Source organism: Panthera tigris, chromosome D1 (genome assembly GCF_018350195.1).
Source record: "Panthera tigris isolate Pti1 chromosome D1, P.tigris_Pti1_mat1.1, whole genome shotgun sequence".
NCBI classification, from domain to species: domain Eukaryota; kingdom Metazoa; phylum Chordata; class Mammalia; order Carnivora; family Felidae; genus Panthera; species Panthera tigris.
Genome location: NC_056669.1, coordinates 85287185 through 85307621, shown reverse-complemented (window position 1 = coordinate 85307621; position 20437 = coordinate 85287185). Strand labels below are relative to the sequence as shown.

Here is a 20437-nt window from a genome sequence, read left to right as displayed (position 1 = left end):
TGTGTAGATCTGTGCCCATTTGTACCCACAACGCACATATATAAAAATGGTCACATTCCCCGGTTAGCCATTTAATGCAAAAACTCAAAGTCTAGAAATAATCTAAAAATGCAACAAGCTATTAACTGGGAATTGTCTTTTGAATTAGGGCTGGCATTTTCAATCTGGGCAGATTTCCATTGTCAGCCTGTTTCAACAGCGATTTCACTGAAGTATATTCAAAAGTAGATTTCTTATACAAGACTCTCTGAAAGCTGTTGCCTTTCTCAAATAGGCCCTCTCCCTTCCCTCTCCCTCCCCTTTGCACAAGAGGCATCATTTCCCATTGAACCACTACAGCTGTTCCCATTTGAATCTCGCTTTCTGTGCGGTTGTGGATGGTTGGAGGGTGGAGGGGGGATGTTGCATGTCAAGGAATAATGAGCACAGACACATCAACAGACAACAACAAAGCGGACTGTGACTGGCCGATCGGAGCTAAAGGCCTTCAGTCATTGGCAGCTTAAGCCAAACATTCCCAAATCTATGAAGCGGGGCCTATTGTTGGTCAGTTGTTATTTGCAATGAAGCACAGATCTGATCATGTTTAAAGTGGCGGCACGCAGGGCAGGAGTGCTTGAGCCCAAGCAAAGGATGGAAAATAAGCCTTTGTTGGGTGAAAAAGGCCTGTCTGAGACTTTTATTTCTGTCCTGTGCAACATATAAGTCAATATAGATAAGTTTTCTGCAAAGTTCAGTCAAAGGCTGGGGGTTCTGGCGGTCTAGAAGAAATGCTTGCACAGGCAGAAACCTCTGGGGACAAAGACACATTTCCACTGAATTGTACTCTGCTCTTTTGTTTTGTTTTGTTTTTAATCCCCAAAGGCAAGTGATCAGAAATACAGAAATTAATTGGAGGCTTTAAAAAACAGCCTTCTCTTTCCACGTCTCCTATTTTCTGGTTAAGGAGTTATTTGTGAACAGATCATTGTGATTCATCTCTGTGGCATGCTATATATTAATCATTTTATTCCACCAGAGTTACTGCACATTTAAAGACACCTTCCGAGGTTGAGTGCAGTTTTTTTACGTGCGCATTTAGTTTTCGTCAACGTCAACCTTCGTGCACGCTCGCACACTTCTGCAGTGGCGTGTGCACGCATGCGCACTGTTGGTACAGTTGCCCGCGCAGATATTTCTACCTCCTGACATTTTGCAGCCTGTATTCCCTGAGGGACATGTACCCAGGGAACTGTCAAGAGAAGGGCCGTGTGGTGTGTGCTGCAGCTGCTGGCTGGCTCACTCTTTCCCCGCAAGGAGGGGCGGTTTCCAACTGGCTATGATTTGGGTCAGGGTCGGGCAGCCAGTCCTGGCCCAAGGCTCCGCTGTGTGGAGAGCACGGACTTGGGAGAACTGGGCGTGGCACTGGGGGCACAGGAGCTGGGAACGCGAGAAGGGGAGCGTCGCGGGAGCCGAGGGTCTGTGTGTGTGCGCTCGGGCACGTACACCTGTCCTCTGAGGGTCAGGACTGCCAGGGCGCAGTGGCGCAGCCTGGTTTAGTCTGAAGCATGGCTGCCCGGCTGCAGAAGCTCACTGGTCCAGCAGGACAGAGCGGCTGCCTTGCCTCCTGCCCTCGCCCTAGGGAGATGAGCTGTCCTTCTGAATGGAGCCCCGGGGCCAGCACGGCAGGCGCTGTGTGGAAGCGGTGCCCTCGTTGTGGAAATAATTTATTTTTATTTATTTACTGATAGGCATATTTATATATTTATCCATGGGAACGCTGCAGGGATGCTTCGATGCCATCTTCCAGGATGGTGGCCATCTATCTGTCTGGGATGTCCTCAGTAGAGTCACAAGACTAATGGCGTATGTTTTTCTCCAAACTTGACTGACTTAGACCAGGTGAACAGAATTAGAGCTGCGTGAATGCAAAACATCCAAATTACTCTGAATGAAAAACTGCTTTTTACTACAATGGATTTCCAGAATATCCTCCCCCCAAAGCTGGGCTTCCTAACTCTTAACTGGTAAGCAACTGGCTTCTTGCTGTGGCTTACACAATCATTTCTCCCTACCTTTTTTCCCCAATGAGAATTAGGTTTCCGAAAATTCACTCAGACAGTATTAAGCTCTAGCTTTGTTCTGTTAATTTTTTGCTATATAGGGTGGGGTCTGTATTCTTCTGCTTACGTCTTTTTGCTCTGGGCCTTAATGTTAACAAGATTTACAAAAAAGGCTTTTCTTCTATGACGTTTGGCTCAAGAAGGCCAAACACAAATTCTTCCCTTTTCTGTTTCTCAAGATTAAACCTCATCTGTGGTATTTTTTGTTTCCTTGTTTTTGTTTTTTGCCTGGTCCTGAATGATTTCACTTGCTCATTTTTAAACTTCCAAATGTAAGTACTTAGGGTATTTAAGTTCGGTGGTGTTGATGGTGACTATGTTTGGAAAGCATTAACAGGATGTTTTAGAACTGGCATTCATAATGGGCTCTAAACAAATGAATAGCCACCCCCCCCTTCCCTTTTGTATGTGTATGCGTATGTCTGATTCTTTACAATTAAAAGACAGGGAATTGATTGCAGAGTGTTGCTTCCTTTTGAAGTGGTGGGTTTTTAAAAACATTTTTTTTTTTTTCTGTCTAGTGTTAGTATTTGCAGACCCCAGAGGTAGAGAGAAAAAAGCAAATGGAAGAGAGGGAGAGAAAAGGGGTAACTGATGGCTACCAAGAAGAAATTCAGAAGGTCTTAGAACCTCAGCACCTGAGAACAGGGTGAAGCAGTCAAAGTATTTACCTCACGTTAAAGAAAGGCAACTCTAGTGTAAGGAATGAATACCATATAGGGTTATGAAGTTTTAGAAACATTTAAAAGATATGAGGACATTTCAAATACTGTGTTTGGCATGGTTACTGAAATATTTATATCTTTGAGACAAGTTGATAACTGAAAAAAAAAATGTGTTAATGGAGTTCGTAATGTATCAAAACGGCCTATATACCTACTATGGCATTACTGAAGACCAGTATTTTTATGTAGTAAGTTATCAGCGTACGGATAATTGATAATGTTTTCAGAAGAAAGGAAAACACGTTTAGAGTGGGTTTTTTTCTAAGGGAAAACAAAAATATACATCCCTCTGTAGCTTATTTTTACAACGCCCGCCTAGTGAGTGAGAACAACAAAGCACTTGGATCTGAATTTTGGAAAGCCCAGCTACTATTATTGTTCAACATGCACTTTTACAGAGTTTGAAAAGTTTTTTTTATGTTTAAGACAAGGGTTCAAATATGCACATTCAAGTTTTATGGTGTTTGTCTATTTGCATAGCATATACTAACTAGTAATTGAGTGTTCATTTTACAGACATGGTAGCCGGGGTAGTAAATCAATGACCTCTCAAGTATTTTGAACAAGCGATTTACATATCTGATGACCTCACGTTTCCTTGTCAGAGTCAAATGCTATATAACTGCTCCATTGTGTGTTTGTACAAAGCGAATCCCAAGATGGTAAGAAAAGGGTTAGAGTTATTAAAATAATAACCCAACTAAAATATCCACTTGAATTTATTCAGATTGTTCATAATGCTCTCAAGGGACATAGCGATGCTTTTGTGGAGTACCTACACATTATTTATTATCTATGGACTAAATTGATTTTTTGAAGTTGCTTTAAAATTTAGAAGCACTTTTGCTTAATATAAAAGCCCTTTAATTTTAACTGACAGATCAGTTCTGAAACTTTATTTTGAAAAGAAAATGGGAAAGAATTTGTGTCTTTCGAATTAAAAGAAGTGAAAAAAATAAACCAGACATTCTAAAAAAAATAGAAGAAACCTGATTTTTAGTACTAATAAAATAGCGGGTGACAAAATAGTTGTCTTTTTGATTTTGATCACAAAAAATAAACTGGTAGTGACAGGATATGATGGAGAGATTTGACATCCTGGCAAATCACTGTCATTGATTCAATTATTCTAATTCTGAATAAAACCTGTATACAGTATGTGTTTATGCTACAGTGGGTTTTTTTTCTAAGTGACTGACATTCATCATATTGGTTAGACAGTTTTAAAAACCTAGTCTTTGTTTTCTACAGTGTTGTCAAGAGCAAATAAAGTATAATTTGTGGTGTATTACAAGCAAACTGCTTAAAAATGCTAGTTATAATTGCTTCAAAATTTATTCGAACATATCTGAAGATGTATTTTGGAAATTCGGTTTCTCCTAATGGATGTTGAACAGCTTTTTATAAATTGAGATTCTTTACTTAAATGCAAGTTACTTTTCAACCTTCACTTTTTGTCTATGTGTCAAAAGCTTTGAGAATATGGAACTATGATTCAAAAACCTACTGTTTTATATGGAAACTATTTCGATATGCTATATGCTCCAAAATGCACATTTATGTGGTGATAAATGTACATTCCCAACCAATGCCCATAACTCACAAAGGGCTTACCTGATGCAATGGAAATCTGAGTTAGTTTTACTTTTCTGCTTTGTCTCAGACCTGCGTTCTGTGAAAATCTCTCGCCAGGCTTCAATACGTGCTTTCCCCTAGCATTAATGTCGCCGTCAGTTTGAATTTCATTCCTGAATTATGTCTGTTGACGTAATTTCATAGTGCTGACTTCAATTGTTTAGGATTACTAAACAGAAGACCATCAACTTCTTCTTCCATGCTTTCTGTCACTCAAGTTCTTTATTTATTAACCACTATGGCAGACTGCTTATCTTTAATGGAATCTTAATCCCGAAATATTATTTTGCCTTCATCAGTTTAATAACAGGATGCATAAATGCAAAATCATTTTATAATGGTCTTCATATGTTAGCAAATGAATTTTTCATTTTGAAAAAAAAAAAAACTTTAGCATTTTTGGGGGCAAGTGACTTTTTCAGAAATAAAGAGAAAATGTTTTTCATATGCAATTACGAAGCTCATACTGTTTTACAGGCTACCCGCCGTCATATGCACTTCACCCTGAACTAAGTGCCTTAATACACGTACACTAATGACACTGTGAGGCACTTTGAGTTTTTGACGTTTTATTTAAAAACAAGGTCATTTGTTTTCTGTAGATAGGGCATAAAACAAAATTTTCAAATGAAAGCATTTTTGCTCTACTCTTTCTGTAGAAAAGGTTGGTTAAGGAAAATGAAGAACGGTGGCCTCATTTTGCAATCCTAACTGTTTTCCAAAGATTGGAGGGTCAACTCGTTAAGAAAAATATTTACATAAGCTATTAGCAGTCATAATGAGAGCGTCATATAATCCTGCGCGCAGCTACTAAGGAGGAGTCACTAGAAGTCCAGGTGCTTCTTGCCTCCGGCCATCACGCCACAGCCTGGGCCCAGCAGCTTGGAGGGCTCTGCCAGATCCTGTTTGCTCGAGCGGCTCACTGTGTCTGACAAGTCTGGAGGCAAATGCAGTCGCTATGGCAGAAGATTTCAGGAGAAGGAAAGAAGAAAAAAAAAAATTAATTTTGCTTTAGCTAGCACACTTCAGAATACAATATTATGCTCTGTTGATCAGCATTTAGTCTTGCATATAAAATTCCTGCTAAAACAATTCTTCAGACTGAATGAAGCCCAAGAGAATCACATTTTATTCCCACTATAGGTTTTACAAATTGTAGCCGTTGCGGAAACTGGACCAGGGATCTTAGGGCAACATTTCCGGAGTCCAAACCTAAACATGTTAAGATGTCTCTTATTTAGGTCCAAATGAAAACATGTAAATGCATACATAAAAGGCATACTTGAAAAATAACACTGTTACAGTAATGGCAGGGTTGGTTTTTGGCTTTGTTTTGTTTTTGCCAGGATTCCAAAATGCTATTTTTTAATTGACTGTAGCTTCAGCTATTATGGATTCCTACAAATGCTTATTTCCCTTTGTCTGTTCAAAGTTGACCTGATGATTCTATTTCAAGGCTATACTTTCCTTAGGAACTTAAAATTTTTGTAGAAATATTGACACAGTGAAAAAAAAAGATACCAATCAAAGGGTCAATATTTTTTATATACTCAGGTAAGTCAGCTATGATATCAATTTCAGGTCTTGGTAAGTTTGTTTCTATGCATGACATCGGTCATGTTTTCAAAAGTATAGTTTAGCTTTGAACAGCTCCCCATCTTAACTATTCTGCAGAGAGATGCTGATTCAAGCAGATGCAGTAACTGACCATAATTACACAAAAGTTACTGTAATTAAGGAGAAATACTCATATATTAAAAGAACTTTTTTGGGGCACCTGGATGGCTCAGTCAGTTAAGCATCCAACTACGGCTCAGGTCATGATCTGGCAGTTGGTGAGTTCGAGCCCCGGGTCGGACTCTGTGTTGACAGCTCAGGGTCTGGAGCCTGCTTCGGACTCTGTGTCTCCCTCTCTCTCTGCTCCTCCCCTGCTCCTGCTCTGTCTGCCTGTCTCTCGAAAATAAGAGAACTTTTTTGGTTTTCAAAAGGATCTCTATCAAATTCTTTTAACTGTTAGTTCCCCAGCCTATTCAATTTTCATAAAAATCCAAGCTCAAGGGAACATATCTGTTGTGTGAGGCACACAGTGAGAGTAGGAGTCTAAAGGTAAGTGAGGTAGGATGGGTCCATCAAGGTCTAACCAAAGCTTTGTGGTGAATTGACCTGGAGACAACCTATCTGAAACCCTTCATTTGGAAAACTCCCTTCAATATGAAAAAAAAAAAAAAAAAGTAAGATGAAAAAGGTAGAACCATTTTTTTTGGTCAAAATATTATGATCTGTAAGCATATGTTCTGGTTAGTTTCTTTCCTGATAAAAGGCCTGTTTATTGTCATGTAAACACAAGCTGTGTACAGAGGATCAAAATATTTTAAAACATTAAAAAAATTTACAAAAATACTCTTTGATTTCAGTTTGCCTGTACTTATTTTTTAATGCCAATATACCTAGAATGAAAGACACCATGATGGACATATGTTCAACAAAGATGGCAGAAGTGTTGAGAAAAGCTGTACTCGCCATATGATGATATCCATATAGTAATATTCATTTGTATCCATAGCACCCAACCTGTCTTATATTAAATAACTAAATGTCTATTTCTTGAATGACTTTTAAAAGCTCAAATAAAGACATACTTGTTTCTTTGTTTTAAACAATTCTTTCATTTATTCACAGCCTGGTTTTTTTCCAGAAAGCATGAAAGGCTCAGGAATCTAAAAGACATGTATGACTCTAAAGTCTGAGGTTATGAATGTCTTTTCAGTGTTAACTCTGTCAGTGTTCGTGTGAAGAAGAGGGAAAGAAACATCTAGTTAAAAAAAATATTTTTTTTAATGTTTATTTATTTTTGAGTGAGAGAGAGAGAGAGAGAGAGACAGATTGTGAGTGGGGGAGGGGCAGAGAGAGAAGGAGACACAGAATCCCAAGCAGGCTCCAGGCTCTGAGCTGTCAGCACAGAGCCTGACTCACAGCTTGAACTCACGAACCACGAGATAATGACCTGAGCTGAAGTCGGACGCCTAACCGACTGACCCATCCAGGTGCCCCAAGAGATATCTAATTATATGTCTGAACTTCAGTGTTTCAAGATCTATTGCTAAGGAGTAAAGGAAAAATGCCTAGGATATATGCATGATCTGAAGTTATCTGCAACTCAAAGAAAATTCACCGTAAAAAAAAAAAAGTGTGTGTGTATACTTTTGGTTGGGACCTCATAAGGATGATGTCAGATGGTGATTAGGCTATTTTGGAAATCAACTGGAGTCAACAAATAGTTAGAATCTACTTGAAGCAAGGTGAACAGAGCTCTTCTACATTACTCATTTCCTTACGATTCCAGGAACACAACTAAGACAAGCAAGCTGGTAACCATCATAGTGAGAAGCCCAAGACACGTCTACAAGACAGGCAGAGACAAAGCAGAAACCAGGTGGGGGAAGGAGAGCAGAAAAAAGCTTCATGGAGATGGGCTAGGTGCTAAATAATGAATTGGATTCTGACATGTGGAAATGGTGATTTGCTTAACAGTAGAGCTAATACATCTTTAAGATACATTTGGGTGAAGGGTCATACTGTTCTGATAATCTAAATGAGGAAACTAGTGTAGTGTGTTCAGAACAGCATAATACAATTTATTTCAGGAGCTTACCTATTTGCTAAAAATTTCTCTTCCTCTGCTTCTCTAGGCAATGAACGTGGGCCAGTTGGCTGAAAGCCCTTCATAGCAAGAGTAGCTAAATGTGACGTGTGACATGCTTGGAAATCTTTCAGGTTGAATGGCTTTGAAGAAAAGTCAACTATCATTCGTGTGTAACTTCTGAGTACAAAAAAAATTTGGTTGATATGATGAAATGCTTCTGACCAAATGCTACATTGTGAACGCGAGTTGCATACTTATGTCCTTTGAAAAAGCCCAACGATGGCTCTTGGAAATAGGTGAATGATCTTGCTGGCTCTGGTGATTGTTGCTTGAATGAGCTTCCTATGCACTCTAAATTCCCAACCAGTAGGTTTTGTTTTCTTCCTTTCTGAGCCTCCCCCTGTGCGCCATGTCAGTGCGATGTGAAGCAGGGAGGAAGAAGGAGAGATCAGGTTCCGGCTTGCCAGGTGTGTGAGGGACTTTTCCTTGGAGGCTTCCAAAGCATTTACACATTTGACATGTAAATGGTCAGATGCCGCTGTACCCCAGATCTGTCTTCTGAAAAAAAATACGTTGTAAAACACTCCTCATCGCATGTGGCCTCCTTTAGAATAAAGCTGCAAGGCCGTGGGGACGTATAAACTTTTAGACCTTGCTGTTTCCTCAGTAATGGTTTAAATAGAAACCAGATTGTTAAAAAAAAAAAAAAAAAAAGAAAAAAGAACAAAAACAAAAAACCATACCATTTTCAACGTCGTAAGCCAAATCAAGGTATTTATCTTTCTCGTTTTATACCTGGAGTTCGGAGGCGAGGGCCAAAAACGTATCCTACATCTTGAGTGGAAGCTTTGCCCACCTCATTTTCTTTCCCCAGATTCTGGGAGGAAGGGATTGTGCTGCTAATGCGAGAGCTGCCTATCTGGCTGGGTGCCTATTTTCCCCCTTGATGCCTTGTCTACAATGATGATTTCTACGGAGGCAAAGGGATTTGAGAAAGATGTGACAGCTCCCAGTATCTCACAGAGGCCTAGGTGATCTGCAGTGATCCCACTGGGTTAACGGGTCCCTCTTCTCTGGTGCTACAAGGTGGGAAACATCGGGGCTGGCAAAATACTCTGGCAGATTAGGGGAGCTCCTGCCAAAAGGCACCCTTAGGCCCGGGGGAAGCCCTGGGTCAGAATGAAGCAGGAGCTGCAGGAGCACTTTGCTCTGCAGCTCAGGGCGGGGGTGGGGGTGGGGGGACCAAACCAGAGCCAGACTTCGAGAATCTTCCCCCACTGCCTACCTCTGTGTCTCTTTGTTGGGCTTAGCCACTGTCCGTATGTTGTTCCTTCTTGAGTCGGCAGCTACACTGGGTCCTTGTAGGTGCGCAGGATTGGGTTTCCTGGCTCTGGAGTTTCCCTTCCTAATTCCTTTTCTCTCAGCCTGCCAGACCTGCGCTCAGCACTCACCGTTCTCAGACAGAAGGGGCAAGATAATGAACCTAGATTACACCTGGACTTGAGACAAATCGCAGGTAAATACCCATTAAAATAAGTTTAATCAATTTATATTTTTCCTATTTTGCCAAGACCAAACCACCAGGCACTGTTTGTTTTCTCTTTGAGGTCGTACATTTTAACCCTTCACAGATGAATACAGATTTGTTTTAATCCTTTTTATATTTCTGACATTTCCTGAAGGGTCACACTTTGTATTACTTAGAGTCACAGAAATCAGTGTGACTATTTCAACAATACTTTCTAATAGACTTTTCTTTTGTTCCTTAAAGGACAGCCAATTTATTTTACTTTTATTATTTTTTTAATGTTTATTTTTGAGAGAGAGAGACACACACAGAGTGTGAGTGGGGGAGGGGCAGAGAGAGAAGGAGACACAGAATCTGAAGCAGGCTCCAGGCTCTGAGCTGTCAGCGCAGAGCCTGATGCAGGGCTCGAACCCACAAACTGTGAGATCATGACCTGAGCTGAAGTCGGACGCTCAACCGACTGAGCCACCCAGGCGTCCCTAAGATTTTATTTTTAAGTAATATCTACACTCAGTGTGGGGCTCGAATTTACAGCCCTGAGATCCTGCTCTGCCGACTAAGCCAGCCAGGTGCTCTCATAGCCGATGTAAATGAAACCTTGTAAACACCTTAAAACACAGAGGCTCTACCTTGGTCACTTAACAGAGGCAGCCAGTGAAAGTGTGGTATGTCCCTCTGTCACTCACTCTCAGTGTGACCTTGGACGAGTCAGTTCACCCCTGTCTCAGTGTCCTCCTTTATCACAGGGGGATAATTCTCCCCTCAATGGGACTGTCGTCAGGATCAAATGAGATGTACAAGTGTTCTCTGAAATATCAAGCACACTAATATATTCACATTTCTTAATCCAAAAAAATGTTGAGATGGCTCATAAAAGTACATATGGCTCAACACGATAAAAACAAGTGCGTTTATTAAGGCAAGGAAACAACTACATATGTAATGAACTACACATGATCGTAAGCGACAACAACAGAATATGAGACTTAGCCAGCAGGTCTCAGTCACTGTGCTGGCGTCAGAGCAACGAGAATACATTGCTCTCTACTGTGGCCCTGTAAAGAAATCAAAAAGGGAACTGAGATCGTAGTCCTGGCTTCTGGAAAGATTTAAAAAGTCTAAACACTTTCCTTCATACTTAGTAAGGCAGTAGTGAAAATGGGGCATGTCACATGCCCAGCTTCTGGGCCAGTGAAAGCAGGCACAGCTGTACTGCAGAAGCAATTTGGGGTCCATCTTATTTTAAAAATCTATCTTTTGCACATGTCCTCATTGCTGTCAAAATAACTAACAAAGGACATGTCAGAAGATAAAGCTTCTCTACTTGAGTTTTAAAAGCATTTCTCCCTCTTTACATGATGAGGAGAAAAAACAAATTAAACAGACACCCTATCCTATTCCATTCCAGAATCTTGCAAGAGCCGAATGATGCCCTCACCTGGAGGATGATTTGCTGATTCCTGAAGCCAAGTTCTGTGTTATGAGGCACCGCTCTGAATGGTAGGGGATGGACTAGACTACAGGCCGAGTAGCTGGAGTATAGAGACACTCCCACCCCCTCCAATAAATGGCTTAAAAAAGGTAGAAGTTTATTTTTCTCCCATTTTATAGCACAGAAGTAGGCAATTCTGAGCTGTGAGGACTGGTCTGCCAGCCTCAACAGGCGCTTCTTCCACTTCTGGCTCCAAGGCTGATGTGTTTGCTTTCTCTCAGCTTGTGGGAAGAAGGGGCCAAGAAGGCACAAGACCTGGAAGTTAACACATCACTTCCACTCATGTCCAGAACTTAGACATGGCTACACCTGGCTGGTGACAAGGGAGGCTGGGAGATGTTGCAAAATGTGTAAAAGTGTGTAACAAACCTATTCCTTGAAAAAAAAATTTTTTAAAAATGTTTATTATTAAGAGACAGAGAGAGACAGAGCATGAGCATGGGAGGGGCGGAGAGAAGGGGAGACACAGTATCTGAAGCAGGCTTCAGGCTCTGAGCTGTCAGCACAGAGCCCGATGTGGGGCTCAAACCCACGAACCGCGAGATCATGACCTGAGTTGAAGTTGGACGCTTAACCCACTGAGCCACCCAGGGGCCCCTAACAACCCTATTCCTATGGAAGATGAAGCAAATGGATATTGGGAGACAACTATAGGTTGTTACATTGTTACATTGTTACACTTATCCATTAATATTCCATCATTACAATGTAATGTTACATTGCAGTTACTCTGTACCTGGTTAAAATCTTGCCATGTGGAAGATATGTCTGCTTAGTTTTTGGTGAGTTTTGTGTTATTCTCATATATGAATAGGCCAGGGGAAAACAATGCCAGAACTGATTTTTGCTCTTTTTGGATTGGTACGTGTACATTTGGTAGTGGCTGCATATTTCAGGAAAAAAGTCTGCCAAATATGGGTTAGGTTTTAACTTTTAGTTTTTGTTTAAAATGCAATTCATTCAAAGGGTTTAAGATTAAAATTGTTTTATTGAATGTCATAATTATACTATATCCTTTGAATTGAAAACAATTCATTCGGTTCTTCCTGATTGATCTGAAAATTAGACAAAATTTCAGAGCTGGCATATTGCATACTGGCTGCCCATTGAAAAATGCTCAGGTGTGCAATTATTTTGACCGTCAATTATATCTGACAGTATTGTCTTGCCTCCAAACTCACCTCTCTGAAAGCAGATTGTGAAGAACTCACTTGTCTAAACAAAAGTGTGATTTGTGAAAAGGCATGTGTCTGTGGCAGAGATTGCTAGCTTACTCCCAATCTTATTCTCTTCCTTTGCAGCCAGTAAAAGCATCTCTGGGGTGTGTGTGTGTGTGTGTGTGTGGGTGGCTCAGTGGGTTAAGGGTCTGATTCTTGGTTTAGGCTCAGGTCACTCATGATCTTATATTTCATGAGATGAAGCCCCATGAACTAGACCCAGGTGGGGCTCTGCACTGACAGTGCAGAGCCTGCTTGGGATTCTCCCTCCCTCTCCCTCTGCCCGTCCCAGTGTGCACGCGCACGTACTCTTTCTCTCTCCCAAAATAAGTTGTCACATTTCTCAACTTCCCTCGCCAGTAGATGAGGCTGAGTGACTAAGTTCTGGCTACTTATGGTTAAGTTTGGGGTCAGATCTGTGAAAGAGGGGAGGTGCCATTGACTTCCCTTTTCCCTCACCTCGGCGAGAGGGCCACTGTCCTGGGCCCTGATCCACCCTTCCTCATGGGGTAAGGGATCTCAGGGCAAAGAGGATGTGCCCCTTCTTTATAGGACATACTCTGGGTATTCAGAATTCAGAACTCCTTGTCCAACAAGCTACAAAGTCGGCACGGTCTCTTTCCCAGGTTCGTGCCCCAAGGGTGGATCATGTTGTCTGTGTGCACACCCTGGGACCACTGTTTGTGTGGCGTGTGGATGGAGTTTGTGTACAGGATGGGTGTCCCCAAGCATTTGCATGTGGCCCTGTGTGTGGGAAGGAGACAGGAAGAGAAAGGAGGTAGGCGGCAGGCCATTTCTCCCCCTGTCTCCAAGTTCTAGAGTAGAACCCATATCATAAATTTAAACTTGGTTTTCCAGGAAGTTATATTTGTGAAGGAAGGAAGACAATGAATATTTCATGGTTTCTCAGCTTGATAACTTGATATAATAATTATGTGGTCCTACATTCACATTATTGCTCTAGGCTCCACAAATATTAGGGGAAAGCCTACCCATCATCTTCCCACTTGCTGAAATGTGGACTTGAGGGTGGGTGCTGAAGCAACAATTCTGGACCATCAACTGGAAGCTATGGTTAGAGGAGGGTAGAGCAAAATGAGAAAATTAGTCTAGGGTCTCCTGACACCATGTGGGCACCCAAAGACCCTGGGTCACTGCCCTGGGCTTTAAAGTGAGACATAAGTGAACCTCTGTATTATTTAAGCCACAGTAGTTTTGGATTTCTGTAACAACAGACTAACTTGTATCCTGTTTATGCAGAATTTGGTACCTGAAAAATGATGTGCTTGAGTTCTGGGATTTAAGTGGCTTAGTGGTTAGAAAGTGGGCGGTGAGGTCAGATTGCAAATTGGAAGGCTGGTGACCCTTGTTATGACTGTGATAACTTGGAAGGCAAAAATTTTACCTCCTGATCAGTGGCTCCAAGGTGAAATGGTGGAGAAATTCAGAAAACTGTTGTGCTAGTTGCTTCTTGCCACATTCAGCAACGTTACTTACAAATAGGAAAGGAACTTAGGCTAGAGATAGAGATTTTGGAAGAAGCGTCAGAAAGGAACACGCCTCTGTGTGAGGCACTCTGCCTGTACCCCAGAGGCCAAAATGATGAAAGCCTTGGTAATTTGGGGCTCCGAGGATTGAAAAAACAAAAACAAAAACAAAAAAACTGTTTTTGCCCTACATGCTGAAGCAGGCAACCTTCACAGGAGATGTTGGGTGTTCCTGAGCTTTGGTGAAATACCCTCATTAAGAGACTGGCTACAAAATGGGATCCAGTTCAGAGATGAAAATGAGATGAAGGGTATGGCCTTCCCTCTTGAGCTGATTATTTTAGATGGCGTCAAGCTAGTTACTCATAAGGAGAAAGAGAGGGACGTAGCTAGAACAGAAAAGTCGGAAAATAAGACTCAATGGGGTGCCTAGGTGGCTCAGTCGGTTAAGCATCCGACTTCAGCTCAGGTCGTTATCTCGTGGTTTGTGAGTTCGAGCCTCAAGTCAGGCTCTGTGTTGACAGCTCAGAGCCTGGAGCCTGCTTGAGATTCTGTGTCTCCCTCTCTCTCTCTGCCCCTTCCCTGCTCATACTGTGTGTAAGTGTGTGTGTGTGTGTGTGTGTGTGTGTGTGTGTGTGTGTCTGAAAAATAAATAAACTTTAAAAGACTCAAGCCTTAGAATGCAACAGTTGTGGTGGACAAGTATCCATTCCAACCTCTTGGTGGAGGCTGCAAAGGTGTGAATGATGCTTCTCCAATTAGAAGCATTGTACTAGATTCAGAAGGTGGAGGAGAAGCAGAAGGAATCTTCCTGCTGCTCTACTGCAATTTGCCAGTACTACTGCAGGGACTTTTTTTTTTTTTTTTTTGCATCAGTATTCCAGTGACTAGTCAACAACTCCATGGGAATTGAGAGGCAGGTGCAGAAGTAGAAGCCAGACCAGTGTTTCAGTGCCCAGTTACTTGCTTCGTGGGGGTCGAGGGATCCTTGTTGCTGTGGTAGTAAGAACCTACCAGCCACAAGATTACCACCTCGGAGGTGTGCGCTTTCGGTTACCAGCACCCAGTTGGGGTGGCCTCCCAATTCCTCACCTTTCTGACTGAGGAAGCAGCAGCTTCCCTGAAGGCCAGTTTTCTGGCGATGTCCTTCAGCCCTCCCAATTATTTTGCTAGCCCCCCAATTTTCTGGTATAAACTTTTCCTCTGCATAAAATAATTTGATGGGATCTGTTTCCTGTCTCCTGAACCTAGAACTTTGTCTTGACAACTCTTTGGGTGTGATTACTTGTGTGAGAGACTGAAGGGAAGCTATCAGACTGGGAACCTTCTAAAGTCTTGAGGGGATTGTAGTGCCAAAAAAACCACAAACCTGGTCAAAAGTCTATGATTATTCAACCCCTAGAATAATCTTAGGTCCCCAAACCTGATCTATCAATAAGTGGGCTGTGAGAACTGTGCAGCCCCCCAAAATTATCCTCTCTGATGGTGACTTCATGTAGCCATGAATGTTAATGGACAAGGAATAACTTCCTTAAAGGATACAGAGGATAACAGACAAGGGAGTTCCTTCCAGAGAGCCGAACTGGGGATTATAAATTGGGCTGAAGTCCCCTACTGCCAGGGCAGAGAATTCCTGCAGTTCCCAGCCAGTAGGATTCTCCACTCACCCCCAGAGAGGCAGTAAGTGTGTGGGAAGAAGGCTGTGCATGGATATTTGGGTTCCAGTGGGTTGTGGACTATGACAAAGTCTGATGATTATCCTTCAATATCTACTCTTCCTTTTCCCTTTGGTAGAAGAACTCTTGAATGGGCAGCCATCTGGAATAAAAATTGCATTTCCATGCTTCCCTTTCAGCTAGTTGTCGATCATGTGACCAAGTTTGAAAAGAGCAGAAGTAATGTCGCCATGTCAGGACACTGGAATGGAATTTGAACTCAGGTAGTCTGGCTTCCAACTCCATATTCTTATTCATTACTCTATGTGCCAGAACTCCTTTAAGTACTAGCGATAAAACAGTGAACAGAACGGGCAAGATCCCTGCTTTCAAAGAACTTACAACTTCAGAAAGGGACAGTACATAGACATTTACATGACTCAAGGAGAGACAGGTAACATATAGGAAAGCAACCAAATGAATAAGATAATTCAGATAGTGACAGGTGCTTTTAAGGAAATAAAACATAGTGATATGATATTGGCTGGAGGGGGTACCGCTTTTATTTGGTGATAGGGCTTTTTGGAGAGTACATTTGAGCTAAGATTTTCAGTTTGAGAAGGGACCTATGAAGACCTGGAAAAAGAAGTGTCTAGGCCAAGGTAATCAAATGCAAAAGCCTTAAGGCAGGAATAAAGTTGGCATGTTTGCAAGATAGGAAAAAAGTCAGCTTTTCTGGAGCGGTCAACAAACAGGAGAGTGGCTATGAGACATTTGGCTTGGTAGGTAGGTATCTGTGGAGAGGTTTGTAAGTGACTTGGACTTAATTCTTAGAGCATAGGGTAGCTCTGAATACCAGGGCTATTTCACCAATATCCTTATAAAACCATGCGTAGACATTTTCAGTAAAGAATTGCAAACAGATATATTCTATTAAAGATAGAATTTTCTCGGGGCGCCTGGGTGGCTCAGTCGGTTCAGCGTCCGACTTCGGCTCAGGTCATGATCTCACGGTCTGTGGGTTTGAGCCCTGCATCGGGCTCTGTGCTGATGGCTCAGAGCCTGGAGCCTGCTTCCGATTCTGTGTCTCCCTCTCTCTCTGCCCCTTCCCTGCTCATGCTCTCTCTCTGTCTCAAAAATAAATAAAAACATTAAGAAAAAAAAATTTAAAAAAAAGGATAGAATTTTCCCAAAGGCGGTATACACTGGCTCTTCTAGATCCTGTATTCTTCTGATTCAGAAGAAATATTCTATCTCCTAAGTGGTCCACAGTATCCCCTACTCCCATTCTCCTCCTGTGGGAAGTGGTGGTTGTCAATGTCGTGCCAAGTCAACAGGAAGATTCTAGTTGGAGTGGTTGGGCCCTGTATGAAATGTTCATGGAGGAGAAACTCTGGCAGTACTGTTTGTGGAGATGGTGTGCTGAGTTTAATCCACTTAAAATGTGAGCCAGAATCTTTTGGACTGTGGTGTAATAAGAATGCCACCAAGTGTCAGTCCCAGTGTTCCTGAACTTGCGGACATTTAAGATGTGGGGGAGTTATGCTATTTTCCTCTCTTATTTCATATATGGACAGAGAACAGACTGGATTACTCCCAAAGAACTTTGCTTAAAAGGGTTTTACCTTCCAGACAAACTAAAGGCAGTATCTTTCCCTTTTCTTTTTGCTTTCTCTTTTGCTCCTTGGCATATTTTATTCTCATTCATGTTCTAACATGAGTAGGATTGGAAAAAAAAAACACAAAACAAACAACCATCTAGGTAACAGATGGAATAAGTGGCTTAAACTGTTACCTAAACTTGTACAGTAGAAATACTTGACACATGCCTCCCTCCAGCCCTCATTAGCTTCCTCTTTGGGATAAAGGGATGGGACGGAGAAGTCACACATGCCACTACTGTTCCTGCGATCCCCTGCTTGTGAACCATCACCTCAATGAGACTCTCCGTATCTCCCCAACTGACTTCCTTCCATTCATCTTCCCTTAATTGTGTACAGGGCTTCTCACTCCGGCAGTGTTTTTACTGGTCTCCAACTGCTGCTTACCCCAAGGCTTGTGTGGCTATGGAACACACAATGCAGGCAGGAGCATATAAGCTCCAGAGTGCGTAGAATTTGAATGAAGCTTCAGCAGGGCCAAGCTGAGAGATGCTTGAGACCTAGGGCTCAGACCTACTGCTGCTATGGCAGTAAATGGAAGAAGACCAGGATCTTCCTGTGCACAGACTGTCATTTTGATAGGCTCTTCAAGCCTGCTTTGTCCAGGAAGCCCCTGTTCTACCCCCTACAAGTGAGGAAACATTTTAGAAGCAGTATTTTAGGTACTACCCCTCAGGTGGCTTAACAGTAGTAAGATATTTTAGGAACATATCATGTTTTAGAACCAAATGCTGAGCTTGAGGGAAAAAACAAACAAACTTCTTTTAAAAATAAATTCAGACTAATTCTATGAGAATTCCTTTTTATCCCTTTTTTCTTGTAAAGCATATGGAAACTGTTCTGGAGGTGGCAAAATGTAATACTCCCTTTGTTTTTGTCTACTAGAATTCAAACTAATGTTTGCTCCTTACTATAATCTGAAACCTCTGACTCAGTAAACTGTTAGCAGATAAATGTGTGTGTAAACTCAAGGTTGATCCCTAAATCCCAGAGATTTTTAGAACTACAGCAGATCCAGTATTCAGTGTAGGGACTGGCAGAGGGCTGTCTGATCGTTTATGGAATAGATGAATTCTAAGATGTGAACAAGCCGAAATCAGGGACTTCTGAAATTGGATAATTGCTTAAGGTATCAGAGTAATGCCAATCCACTAAGTAACTTTCAAAGTTGGCAGCTTTTGATGAACACTCCTTTTGGAAATGTGGCAACCATATATTTTTTTATATGTAAGTACAGCATATGTAAAAAATATATTGATTTCCTTTTGGCTGTCCATGAATGAGTACTGAGAGCATAATGGCCAATGTGTTTGCTTGCATAATGCCCTGCAGTCCTGAGATGGGGTATGAAGTGCTCGGTGTAAATGGCAACGTAAAACATCCTGACGGCATTAAATCTCCTGACTGCTCTTCAGTTACTTTAAGACCCCCACACTGCAGGGTCTGCTAGTTCCTGGGTATGAAGAAAGAATTTTTAATGGGGCCAAATGTAGGTGTTTACAAGGGGGAATTGTTGTTTTTTATTAGGAGCTGCCTTATGTTCAATAGTTGTATTTACTTTGTCAAGCTAGCCAGAATTAGAAATCCCCATTGCTAGGCAGCCTAGAGCGTCTGCGAAGTATTTCTGGGCATTCAGAACTGAAGCATGTGCTGCCCAAAGGCAGGTTTCATTACAGTGAGTTATTTAGTCCCCGGTTCGTCCCTCCCTACCCCCACACCCCCAGATAGCAGCGCTTCTATAACAGGAAATCTTGGTTACTTTATGCTGAAACATATTTACATGACTGAAACACGACAATTAACACATTTGTAAAGCTTGAGGGATAGGCACACTTTAATGGTTTTTTGAAGTAGGCTGATTTCCTGGAGCTTTTAATCTTATTTTATTTTGTTCTGCATGCATGAACAAGTTCCTCCCTACTATAGGTGTTTGACAAAGTCTACCTGGTATGAATGTGAATGAAAAGAAAATCATACAAAACTTAACTTTACGTCTTATGTTTGTCAAACCGTCCCTAACTTCTTTCACCAGTTCGGTGTATACTGAGGGCTCTGCTCTTACTTTTGACATGTTGTGTTAGCTTTTATACAAAGGCAGTTGGGAAGTATGCTTTGGGTTTGGCAAAATGAAACGTGTATTTCTCTGTACCAACTGTATACAACCTTTTCACATTGAAGGAGAAGTATCTGTTACAGTAGAGATTTTCTTCACTTTTCATGGTCAGATAAAGGCACACTCTCAGAGGTAGTGCACATTTTTCTTGCTCCAAACTTAAATGAACACTCAGGTGGTATTAAGTACAATTACTTGATAAGTGCTATTATGTGTGTTTTTGTATGCCTGTTTATACATATACATAAAAATATGTATACACATATACATAAAAATATGACAATGTTATCATGAATATTTTAATAGCTTTTAAGTCTATAGATCAATTACTGAAATCTTGGTAAAATTCAGGAAAAAAAAACCAAACCCTTTCATATCACCGCCCTGTAAAACAAAATGAAAACTTCCACTTTCCCTTTGATTTCTGAAAGCATGCTAACCCTGGAAACCACCCACCCCAACTCTTACTTAAAAGTTTATGGCAAATTTACAAATTACACTGGTTTCAAATAGTCATCCAGTACCTCTATTTCCACCCTCCATAGACCTCCCTCCTCACCAATTTCAAAGGGAGCTCGGTGAACAGACTGGGCAAAGCAAGAGCCCTCTCTCTACATGCCTGAGGGCAGTGATGGGGCAGCACCAGACCGAGCGCTCTAGCTGAGGGATACAGATCAGGGATGAGGACATAACTCCAAAGAGTAACTCTCTGCTGAAGTGACTTCACAGATAAGTAAGCAGAGAATCAATTTAGTCTTAGACTCTCTATGAATAAGGGGAAATAAAGTTAAAGGAAATGAAGCAAATAAAGCAAGAAAAAAATACTGATGACCAGAAAAGAGCAATATGTTTGTGAGTATATAGATAAATGATTATGCCTACTTTTAGGGATTTCTTTTCTTTGTTTATTTGGCTTAATTAAAATGTATGTTTCTACAGAAATGTTAACAAGAGCTAAGTTTAATTTTCACGTGAATAATTTAAAAGTAATTTCTCATAGAGATTATTTTCTATTCTTTAAAAACTCATTTGCTTTTATATGTGGAGTATTTTCCCCCCACCACTTAACTTTCCCATTGAGCCAAATCTTTTATAAGGAAGTCTGAAAAATCTTCAAAATGCAGAAGCAACAACCTGCTACACTGAATTGGCTAAGGTTTTTATTGTAGAAGGAAGAGT

At 41.3% G+C, this 20437-nt stretch overlaps 1 protein-coding gene across 2 annotated transcripts in view; it reads right to left on the bottom strand.

Moving 5' to 3' along the window:
* Window positions 1-5014: 5014 nt before the first annotated feature.
* The window catches only part of ELP4 (elongator acetyltransferase complex subunit 4), a 241518-nt gene continuing 226095 nt past the window's right edge, over window positions 5015-20437 (bottom strand). For both annotated transcript variants that reach the window (XM_007082024.3, XM_007082025.3), the window contains exon 10: window positions 5015-5418. In XM_007082024.3, coding sequence (XP_007082086.1) covers window positions 5287-5418 — 132 coding nt within the window. In that variant the 3' untranslated portion in view covers window positions 5015-5286. The remainder of the gene's footprint in view (window positions 5419-20437) is intronic.